At 46.8% G+C, this 11628-nt stretch overlaps 1 protein-coding gene across 2 annotated transcripts; it reads left to right on the top strand.

Annotated features, from left to right (window-relative positions):
* The first annotated feature begins 892 nt into the window (after positions 1-892).
* Positions 893-6660, top strand: LOC306818722 (zona pellucida sperm-binding protein 3-like). Of its 2 annotated transcripts, none has more exons than XM_079336434.1 (11): positions 893-1447; positions 1550-1646; positions 2331-2449; positions 2527-2645; positions 3610-3713; positions 4294-4471; positions 4623-4740; positions 5568-5659; positions 5789-5883; positions 6263-6394; positions 6496-6660. In XM_079336434.1, the coding sequence occupies exons 1-11, from the start codon at positions 1037-1039 to the stop codon at positions 6630-6632; spliced, it is 1602 nt and encodes a 533-aa protein (XP_079192560.1). In that variant the 5' UTR covers positions 893-1036; the 3' UTR covers positions 6633-6660. The 2 variants fall into 2 exon arrangements, with proteins under 2 accessions (XP_079192560.1, XP_079192559.1); XM_079336433.1 differs by having other exon boundaries at positions 894-1447; positions 1544-1646.
* Positions 6661-11628: the final 4968 nt, after the last annotated feature.

The following is an 11628-nucleotide window of genomic DNA, read 5'->3' as shown; positions in this document are numbered from 1 at the left end:
AAGTGAAAAGTTGTCGATATTTTTTTTTTTTCCCTCTAATGGGAACTTTAACGTTTTTAAATCTCTCTGCGGCTCCGAGCCGAGATCAAGAGGTGCTCCTGCTGCTTGTTCTGTCAGACCGAGACCAAGACCGAGACCAAGACCAAGACCAAGACCGAGACCAAGACCAAGACCAAGACCAGACCCTGGATCAGCTTGTTTTTTGTGACGTTGATGTTTCTTTGTAAAAAAACTATGAACAGACCTTTGAGTCACTAAAGCCACCTTAAAACCAGCTCCATCAACGTGTGACTGACATGCATGCTGTCACAGGCATAAGCCCCGCCCCCTCCCTGCTCCCTGCCACATGTCACGCACACACAAACATTTGTCGGCGGTGACATTTGTGAAGTCTCTCGGCGGACGATCATAAATCTGAGCTTTATGAGCTGAGCTCTGCAGAGCGCTGACCTCGACATTCAAGCAAAGCGAGCAGAAATAAAGAAATAATCCGGCAGGTTCCAGCTCCCCGAGAGCGATGAGTGATGTGTCCCGGGGGGCAGTGAACGCCTCACACTGTTAGGGTCAGACATGTTTGTGTTTATTAAAGTCGTTGTTCATCAGCTTCAGGACAGGTGGGGACTAAGCAGACCGAGTGTGCACGATTACAGAAATATGCAAAGTGCAGAGACGCCTTCTTCCTGTCTCAGAGCTCAGAATCAGGAGTCCAGCGTGCACGATGGGAAAATGCAGGGAAAGTTGCGTCGTTGTCCTGTTTTTAAAAAAGTGAAATTTAAAAGTAGTTGTCGTCAGGAGATTTAGCTGAACCAGTAGAGGGCGCTATGTGCAGCATTTTTTTTGGATGAAAATCAACAGAGAAGAGCAAAAGAAGACCTCCCTAAAGCTTGAACCCTCCAGGCTGGAGTTCAATCAAGTCATTAGGAGTGGGCGTGGCCTAAACCAGATTCTCCTCACTTAGTTTTGAGGAGAAGACAAGCAGCAGCAGGTCTCTGCAAACCCCCCAAAACTCTGTTTTGTGTGTGTGTGAAAAGTTGTAATGGGGTTCAGAGCGGGGCTTTTGTCCGTGTTTGTGCTTCTCCTGTCAGGCGCCGTTTCGCAAAAATCCTCAAAGTCAAACAGAGATGAGACCCTGAACCCACAAGCGCAAGAGCCAACAAGCTTACAGCTGCCCAGATGTCAGGAGACAGGTCATCAGTCAAACCGGACGGCGCACAGCGGCTCGGGTCGTCCTCCTGTCAGCTGCCGGCTCAAGGTCTACCAGATCTGGAACCCGGCTGTGAGAAAACACGAACCAGTCCAGGAGGCGAGTTTGCAGGACCCGCAAGGATCTGAGGCCGGAGAGGTGACCTCGGAGCAGCTGGAGCCGAGGGAAAATGTCCGAGCCAAGGAGCCGTCGGCCCTGATCCAAGGCCCCGATCTGAACCCGCCTGTCAATCCGGACACAAAGGTTCCTCAAAAGCACATTAATCTTTTCTTCTTCTTCTTTTTTCTTTTTGCACTAAATGTTTTCAGTTTAATCAGATAAAATTGATCTTCGTTGCAGGTGCAGGTGAGGTTTGAACAGCGGGTTCCCGTGCCCGCGAGCAGTGTGGCAGCGCGATGTGGCGAAGGAAAGGTCACCATCGGGGTCAAACAGAACTTCCTAGGTGAGTGCTGCTTCTGCTACGTTCAAACTGAGAATTAACATTAAAGAAATATATAGTTCCAGACCACTGGTTCCCAACCTGAGGGTCCAGGTACCCCCTTTAGGGATCTCAGTGGAGGGGGGTGCTTAAGGATCTGTTCTCCACAACCTCTAACCTCCCATCGCTCTTCCCTCCTGTTACTTCCTGTCTCCATGGAAATGACGTTAATTAAAAGCCATGTGTCACTTTTTTACATGAGGGTCCTCTGCAGACCCCAGACTAGACCGCCTGTGTATGTGTGTGTGTTTTAAGCTGGTTTCTTTTAAAAGTCAAAAGTCCGTCTGTGCAGTTTAAAGTTGCCTCTCATCCAATCGGATTAGTCGGTCAGGACTGACTGTTGGGGGTCGTGTTCGAGGCCTGGATTGGACGAGCGGCTGGACCGGGGAGGATGAGACACAGGATGGTGATTACAGCAAACAGCAACAGCGATCAATATTATGTTTCCTTTTATTTCTTCGTCCTGAAAAGTAGCTTTCTGCAGGTCCATTTAAAGTTCAAACGCTGACTTTACAGCAGGAAACCTTTTTTTTTTTTTTTTTTTTTTTTTTTATAAATTCGTCCTGTGCTTGAGTGCTATTGACCGGCCCAGAAAAAGAAATGGCCTCTGCGTAATGGTCCTGATTTAAGTCTCTCTCCCTCCCTCAGGTAATGGTCAGCTGATCCGTCCGAGCGATCTGACTCTCGGAGGCTGTGCCGCGTTGAACACCGACGACCACATCCTGCAGTTTCAAGCGGAGTTGCACAGCTGTGGGAGCAAGTTGACGGTGTGTTTTCTGACTTTAAAGTGTCCGTCTCCTCCTGTGTGCTTTAAACTCACCCTTTTTTATTATGATGGTTCCAGATGACCGACGATGACCTCATCTACTCCTTTTCTCTGCTCTACGCCCCCAAACCCATCGGCAACACCTTCATTGTAAGGACGAATCCTACAGAGGCGGTCATTCAGTGTCACTATAAAAGGTATAGAGGGAATCTGAAGAATCAACGCAACACAAACAAATGAGCGAAATCCAGAAATCAAGATTAAACTTTTCCCACCTTAGTCGTGAAGGAAATCAGTGCGTGGTTGAATATTATTGGAGTTTGACCCTTTGACCCTTCTCATGTTTGCATCATGTACGATCTTTTTTTTTTTTTTAAGCTGTAAAAGAACGGTTAATTAATTCCAGACTCCCCCCCCCCCCCCCCAGGTTTCCCTTCTTAGTTTAAAGGATAATTCTGCTATTTTAAATAGTTAAATGCACTCGGGTTGCAAAAGTTTAGTCGTTGTCTTGCCAGGTTAATCGATCATTATTTAACACCAGACCTCATTGATAAAAATGGCGGTTTAACCCTGCAGGAGAAAAACACACGTTCCCAGTGTGCTGCTGCATCAACACGCTCCGTTTTTTTTGGTTTTTATTTTCTTCATTATGTGTTGTAGTCGAACTCGCCTGAAAACACCAAAGTCACAGCAACATGTGAGCAGCTCTAAACTTCTGCTTTTTAAACTTGTGTTTTTGTCGATGGAGTTCGGTGATGTAACATCGACCCCTGCGTCCAAGAAAAGGTAGTCTTACTCTTTCACAGCATGTCTGTGTTTTTATTTTCAGTACTGTTATTGGGAAGCTAGAATAACAATCTGAATGTTAATTTTAGTCGAGGTAATTTGAAGATGATTACAGCCGGCGTTGAAGTCGCTAGTTGATAAAATCACTGAAGCATTTGCAATTTTTTGTGCTTAATTTTGCCCGGTAGTTATCCAAAGGAAAGAGTGAAAGTATGTTGTCCTTTAATTCTTTTCAGGTGGGTTATAATTAAGGAGGAGTCGTCGTTGTTGTCTCCTTGTTTTGTATTCATCTCCTCTCTTGTCACTTGTGATTGAGGAAAAGCTCCTCTTCCCACGTCATGAAATCCCCCATCCTTCCTGTAATTGTCCCCGCAGGAGGCATTACGTGAGCAGCGCCGGCCTGACGCCTACCTGGACGACGTTCGCCTCCAAAATGATGGCCGAGCAGCAGCTGCACTTCTCCCTGCGTCTCATGACAGGTGGGAGACGACGCGTCAAAATGACGACAAACACAACTTCCAACTTGTAGGAAAAACTTTGATCTGCAGCAGAAGGTTCCGGCTAATTTCCCGAGCGGCGGCGGCTAATTGCAATCACTCGGAGACCTTGCCGCAACTGTTTAAGATGCTAAACAGAGACTCGATTAAGAAGCGGGAGGGGGAACTTTTTTTTATGCGTGAGGATGAGCTGAAATCACACTCCTCGCAGGCTGCAGCTGACCAAATCAAGTAATCAATAAAAAGCTGATTATGTTTAGGCATTAATCCGGAGCGACGTGCTGCAGAAAGCAGTTGCACAAAAACGGCTTAAAAGCATCATCAGAAGGACGGAAATGATCAAAGTTTGAAACTCCCTTTTTGCGGGCATCTGTTTCTCCTCCAGGTCAATGATGATGCTCCATCTGTAATTCATTTATTGCTTCTTTTAAAGCTCTTAATGTTTGCTGTACCTGTTTCCTATTCGCCGCCCCCCCACTCTCCCCCACAGGCATCATTTAAGCTTCTATAATCAGATCGATGGCCCCAGCGTTATTTTTCCACTTCTTCTGTATTCGATTAGCGGACTGGCAGGCGCAGAGGTCCTCCAGTGTTTACTTCCTGAATGACGTGATGCACATCCAGGCGGCCGTCCTGCAGGGTCACCACGTGCCGCTGAGGCTCTACGTGGACAGCTGCGTCGCCACCGTGACGCCCGACCCGGACTCTGAGCCCAGATACCCGTTCATCAGCAACCACGGGTGAGAAAACTGTGCATAAAAGAAAAAAAAAAAAGGTGTAACGTTTGCCTTCAAGAGTCGGCGACTTAAGATGAAGGTTTGAGGAGCTGAAACGTGTTTATAAGTCTGATTCCCGCGCCTGCTTTTTTTTTTTTCTTTTACCTTTTTTAAGGTGTTTAGGTGATGCTAAGCTGACAGGAGCCAACTCTTACTTCAAGCAGCGGAGCCAGGAGGATAAACTTCACTTCCAGCTGAAAGCCTTCAGGTTCCACCGAGATCAGAGGAATTCAGTGAGTTACACCGGCGGAGTGTTTGCACTCTTTAAAACCCACTCATCATGTACCGCAGAGGCTTCGCACACTGCTCCTTTTCTGATCAAGCTGCAGGGACGATGTGGTCACGTGACCCCCCCCCCTCCTCCTAAAGTGTCACTCCACCCCTGATATTGGCACATAATGTAAACTTTAGTGAGTGTTGTTTTGAAGGTAATCCTCTCAGGTGACTTTAATTTCCTCTCTGTGTGGAGCTGGAAAAAACAGCTTGTGCAATCACAGCTCTGGATGTACTGAAGAGTTTACTTTTTGAATGACGCCGAAAAGGAGAGACGACTTCCAAACACGACAAACAGCTCGAGGACGTATTTTCTTTTTCTAATCCTCCATATTGAGGTTTTAGAAAGGGAAAAAAAGAAAACTCAGTGATAGTTGAATGAAAAAAGGTAAAATTTGTGATGTGTTGCATTTTCAGATTTAAAAACCTGAACGGTGAGAATACAGCAGCACAGGGTCGGCAGCCTTTTCCATCAAAAGAAACTTTTTTTTTTTCTCCTTTAAAAACGGTTTGGAGCTGCACGCAAATCGACAACGGGAGATTGTCCTCCATCACACGCTGCTGTCCGCCTCTCTGTGTAACATGTATGATGAACAGAAGAGAAATGAAGCCTACGTCATTTCGTTGATGGACAGAGTTCCAGAGAGGGGGGGGGGGGGGGGGGCTGAAGGCGTAAAAAATGGCGATTTGAACGTCTTGCAGGACTTGAATTCGTTATAGTAGTTATTGTTGTTGTTCAGTAAATCCGGATTATTGGTGATTTGGGTCTCCTTTGACTTCCTCACAGCTCTACATCACCTGTCATCTGAAAGCAACAACTGTCTCTGTTCCTGTAAACTCGCAGCACAAAGTCTGCTCCTTCCTCGCTGAAGCTAACAGGTCAGTTCATAAGGAGAGAAACACAAGGATACGTTTTTTTTTTAACTTAGATTTCCCCCCTTTAAAAAAAAAAAAAATCCTCTCCTAACAATCAATTTTTATTTTAATGCTGTGTATGTGTCCGGACAGATGGGTGGCATCAGGTGGAGACAATAAGTTGTGCGACTGCTGTGAGAGCAGCTGCAGCCAGCAGAGACAGAGGAGGAGTCCTGCAGCTGCTGCTGGTACCGTTCACTGAAGCAACACTACAGTGTACACACACGCACACACACACACACACACACACACACACGTTCGACGGGAACCCGAGGGAGACGCGTCACCACCATCTCCAGAGAAAACATGTGGTCAAATCTGCACAAATAAAACACCAACTGGTCATTCTTCAGGCGTTTTTTACCGATCGCCGAGAGAATCAGAAACAAACCCAGAAGTGTAAAATCTTTACGTTGAGCTGCAGACGGACACATCCTGCTTGCTTTCCTTTGGCTCACATGCATATTTAGAGGATTTATTTTCATTTTTCCGACCAAATGAGCGCTCGGCTCGGCTCAGCTGGCTGGATGCATGCATGCACTCAGTGGAGTTTTGTTTTGCGTGCAGGGCTTGATGCAGAGCTGCAGGAGTGGGAGGGGGTGGCTGCTCTGGGCCCCGTCTTCCTGCAGGAGCGCGTCCTGACTGAGATGCACCAACACACGGCTCCTCTGCGCCAAACACAAAAAGAGACTCCAGCAGGTTACGTGACCTTTTCACCTTTTTTTTTTTTTTTTTTTTTTTTTTTTTTTAAAGCCTGGTCTCTGATTTATGAATCCTGAATGTTTCTCCTCTCCCACCAGCCTCCTCCTCCTCCTCCTCCTCTCTGGTGCTGCTGTGTGGAGTGGGCTCAGCGCTGGCTGTGGTGTTGCTGGTTTTCATGGGTTCTGTCATTTGCAGCAGGCTCCGCCGACCCACTGAGCACGCCGTTTGTACCTAATCAAAGACAATAAAAGACTTCAATCATTTTCTGATATTCTTTTGGAGCAGACACAAATAACCACAAGCTGAAGAAAGAGGTGTGTTTTTTGTTTTTTTTTCTCGACTTTGAAAGAAGCCTCGACTTGTGTTTGCATCCTCACAGCGAGTCTCTCTTGCTGCTCGGCTCTGTCGTCCAGGGTCGACTTGTTTCAGGCCTGCACGGTTAAAACGGGTTAAGCAGCAGCGTTATGACCTGGCTGTAAAATGAACGCTGCGTTGAGCATCTATAAATCAGCGTGCAGGCCTCGGCTTTTTTTTTTTTTTTTTTTTTCTTCAGCCAGGAATGCGACGAAGAAGCGCCTTACTGTGAGCGTAATGTGCAGCGGTGTGTCCTGTAATTTGGAGTTCATTAAGGGGCGGGTTATTGCTCCACCTTCACATGCTAATACAGAAAAAATTAGCGTTACAGGAGCGCTCTCTTCTTTACGCTAAAATCATGCATGGATGATTTTTTTTTCCTTTTTTTTTTTCGGTGCCTGCAGCTGGCCCAGACGTCACCCTAAAGACCCGGGGAGCAAATTTAATACTCGACATTACAACTCGGCTGCACCCGCCGCTCACTAAAAGCAGCGTGAGATTTTCTCTTTCGTCTTTTATTCTCGTCCGCGTCGAAAAAACAACAGCAAACCCGCCTCGAAAGAAAGGATGGGAAAAAGCTGCATCGTTTTGCTCCCGTGCTGCGAGCTGAAAAACATAAAACAGCACCGCGGTAACAATGGTCATATTTTAGCTCCGGGCCGTGTTCGCCTTCTTCTTCCCTTTAATCCCCCCGCCTCCTCCAGCTTTGTGCCATTGGCGGGAGTATTCATGAAATGGGGCTCATCATGAACTGTTGCTCACAAGCCCGGGAAGACGAATAGACATAATTAAAAAGCCCATAAAGGCGAGAGCGGGGCCTTTTATTACAGTAATATGTGAAGGCCTCAGTTTAATGGGGTGTTTGTTCCTGTGTGCAGGGCTGACGGCTACGCTGGTTTACTGCCGGAGCGATGCTGACCCCACTCCCGTCTGCAGCTCACCAGAGGCTAATAAAAAAAGCCCACAGCTAACGACAGCAGCAGCAGGAAGTGTGACAGAGAGGAGAAACGCACAAGCACGGTGACGGACACACACAGCGACGAGCCTCGCCCTGAAAACAGCCTCGCATCTTTTTACTGCAAAACAGACTTTAGAGCTGACTGTAAAAAAAAAAAAGATCATGCATGATGCAAACATGAGAAGGGTCAAAGGGTCAAACTCCAATAATATTCGACCACGCACTGATTTCCTTCACGACTACTTGATGTCGAAGTTGAGGATTTCACAAAGGATACGTCGCCGCCCCGTTGCTTTCTTTCTCTTTTTTTTTTTTTTGTTTCATATCAGCAGGCTGCCACTTCTGTTGTGTGCAAAAAAAAAAACCCAGCTCCATAAAAATTCGATTTTAGTCTAATTTCAGGCAACGCTAAGGATCGAAAACGAGTCCTTAGTCGGAGTTAGACGCTCCATTACAGCCAGACTGTTTAACTCAAGCTGCTGAGACCCTTTTTTTTTTTTAACACATGCAAAACTAGCCTGCAGCTTTTTGGAGGAGACGACAGAGTGTTAAAGGTGTTAATGTGTTGCTATGGCTGCAGAGAATCATCATCATCATCATCATCTGAGTGGAGATAGTCGCCCACCCACAGATGTCTAACGGTTATGGCGGCATGGACCCAAGTTTGACGAGCAAAATGGCAGAGTCCTGAATCAGCCATTCCCGCCTCCTCCCTCCTCCCCCCAACAGGATGTGTGACCTCAGGGCACACACACACACACACACACACACACACACACACACACACACACACACACACACACACACACACACACACAGGCCATCAGGAGTAATGGTGTGTGTCCAGCGGCAGACAGCGAGAGTCTTCTCATGTCTGGCAGCCATGGCGATATTATTGCTGTCGATGGAGCGTGCTGGGGAATATTGTTCCACACCGTTGGTATTCTGCAGACGTCCGCTCGTACCGCACAGCGGCAGCGATGACAGGAGGGAACGTTAACACCCGACGTGTCTGTGATGCTTTCGACAAGAAACCACAACATGTTGATTCTTCCCGACTCGGAATGAAAAAAAAAAAAACATGCGAGCGTCCTTGGATTCATGAGCCAGACACACAACTTCAAATGAAAAGGTTGCTGTGTCGCGCGGACGTCTCTATCGGGACTTGAACCGCCATCAAAGCCATTCTAAGAATCGTTACGTACGCAGGTGTTCATTAAAGAGCTGCGTCTTTAGCTTTTCCTTAAACGTCCTGAAACACCATAGCGTCAGCCGCTTTCGACAAATGTCTCATGTTGAATTCCTGTCGGCATGGTTGGCGAGAGGAATCACTCTGATTGGCTGTTCGGTAAAGGCCTCTTGAGCGTGCAGCTGTAGCGTCCATGCTTTCACCACATTACGGCGGTTTCTCCTTATTTGTCGCCATCAAGAGCTGACAACGCCAGCGCCCTTTTTCAACTTTTTATCAGAAGCGCAAAGCGACTCTGGAGTTTGGTACTTCGCTTCACCACCGGGGGGCGACAGAGGAAAAGTGTTTACAGACTACAGACTTTGTTTTCTCCTCTTTTGTGAACGTTTAAAAGCCTGTCCAACGACAACTCTCGTCCATCTTCTCTCTCGCTCGCTCGCTCCCTCTCTCTCTCTCCTCTCCTTGGCTTCATCCATCACCGTCCTCTTTCTCTTCGTCTCACCTCAGGCTGCTGCGGCGACCCGGTTTAGTTGTAGTCTGCTCATGTTAGTTTAGTTTTACAACATGCCGACACACCTCATCCTCTTTGTGAAGGAAAGCTGTGTGATAAAAGTTACAGTCCTTCAAGATCGACTTTGAAACCACTAATTAAAGGCGGAAAGGTCACACGTTGGTTTAAATAAAAGAAAAAGAACATTTTAAATGTAACAGGTCGGTGACTTTTGCCACATATGGCGACACAATGATTTCCCAGCATGCTTTATTTATCGAGTTTCCTCTAACTTCATGCATCACAGTCTATATCGAGGAGCTCCTCAGGTGGCCACACGAGAGCCTCAGAACTGGAGTGAAAAAACAAATCTCACAATAGAGTGGAAAACAGTGAGATCAGAGGCGGCGAGTCGCCCCCCATGTTCGGGATGTTTAGGGGGGGAGGGGAGGGGAGGGGGGTGAAGGTGTGTCTCTGCAGGTCAAACCTCCGCTTTCCTCTGGTCTCCTCTGGGAGGGGCCCTCGTGTCTGTTACAACAGGAAGAGAGTGAAGGTCAAAGCACAGACCTATTGTCTTCCTGCCTGTGTGACAGACGCCTGTCTATCTGACTTTACTATCTCTCACCCACACCCACACACACACACACACACACACACACACACACACACACACTTCAAGTTAGAGGAGAAAATGACAAACCTTTTTAAAAGGACATTTAAAAACAATAGATTCTACTTTGACTCTGACGGAGAAAATTTGTAAAAAAATAATAATCTGGAGACGGAACATAAAGAATTGACGACAGAGTCAGCGCACAAACGCTTCATGCAAACACTGGAAATGGAAATATACCGATCCTCCGTGAACAGAGACGATTTCACAAATGCACGTCACAGTTCCAGAAAATAACCCCAAGCGAATCTGTGGACTACAACAACAATGGCAGACTCCACGCTTTGCAGATCCACATGCACAGACGTTAGTGTCTAAACGCTGTTGTCTGGAGGCTTAGCTGGGGGTTTTTTTTGCAATTAAATTGCGGCAGGAAGCAAAAAGGGCAACATAGTTGCGATTTTTTTTGTCAATTATTTTCATGCACGCACTTTGATGTGTTTTTGCGGGGGACTACACTCTGATTGGTGAAAGTCGCGCATCACGACTTCCTGGAGGGACTGGTTGTCGAGTGAAATGCTAACATTAGCATGCTAACACAATCAGAACTATCCCTACTGGAGCCAGAAAGAAAAACAAGATTGCAAACATTAACTTTTAAAATGAGCGAGTCCAATCCTTGGACAAACTCAGACACGCTCCATTCAGCCATTCAGGAACTTATTTGAGTGAGAGCCAGCCGGGTTTGGTGTCACATGGTGGAACAAACGGACAGATCTACAGTCCTCATCCAGCCTCTTGTCTATTGTCCGGTCTCAATAAAGCCCTCAGCAGATCAAGTTCATCGGCGTTTCCCTCCCCTCTGGGCTTCTTTGATCAGATAAAACTGCAGAAAATAAAGACACGGCAAAGCGAGGCTTCTTTTAGCTTCTTCAGCCAAACAATTGGACTTCTGCAGATAAGGTCGCGCCGACTGTCCGCCCCACCTGGCACCTCGGAGACGCACGCTCGTCCCTTTGTGCCTGGATAAAGGAGACCGGTGGATGCATGTAATCAGCATATTATTGATAGTCTTAATGAGAAAGGCTCTGAGTCACTGAAGCCATTAGCCAGGATAAAAGAGGCTTAATTGTTTTGTGCGTGTGTGTGTTTCACGGCGTGCACATGTGCCTGAGCTAAAACTAGGCTAATTAAATCCATTTCCTTCGTTAGCAACTTTTTTTCCCTCTTAATTAAGAGGGTTAATTATGGGCTTGGACAGAGGTGGCGTGCATGTTTGTGTGCACGTGTATTCTCCGGAGCGGTGCAGATCGGTATCAGAGGAGTATTATAACACAACGAGCACTCGTGGCTGAAATCAAACAGCCTTTGATTCATTTAGAGCCTCAGGAACAGTTTGGCTTGAACCCACGTATGATGTCGAAGTTTAGAGTCTCCTGAAAACTTTGCTACAAAACGTCTGTTTCCTGTAAGAAGGCGTGATTTTAATCTCCCTCGCTCTTTCGCACAAATCTCCGGAAAAGCTCGGGATATTTCCAGGAGGAGTCATACTGCACGCGTGAACCCAGAGTTTTGCATAGAGTGTTTGCACGCCACCGCTACGATATACTGTCGTCTAACACAGGGT

This window comes from Symphodus melops (assembly GCF_947650265.1).
Source record: "Symphodus melops genome assembly, chromosome: 23".
Classification (NCBI taxonomy): Eukaryota; Metazoa; Chordata; class Actinopteri; order Labriformes; family Labridae; genus Symphodus; species Symphodus melops.
The sequence above is the reverse complement of the archived record's forward strand: the minus strand, read 5'-3'. Positions and strand labels throughout refer to the sequence as shown.

What these genes read in the sequence shown, in the direction of transcription:
- LOC306818722 (XM_079336433.1), top strand. Translation starts at nt 1,037, where the DNA reads ATGGGGTTCAGAGCGGGGCTTTTGTCCGTGTTTGTGCTTCTCCTGTCA. An exon ending in ATTCAGTGTCACTATAAAAG is followed by an intron (nt 2,646 to 3,609) that starts GTATAGAGGGAA and finishes TTGTCCCCGCAG; the next exon opens with GAGGCATTACGTGAGCAGCG. An exon ending in CCGTTCATCAGCAACCACGG is followed by an intron (nt 4,472 to 4,622) that starts GTGAGAAAACTG and finishes ACCTTTTTTAAG; the next exon opens with GTGTTTAGGTGATGCTAAGC.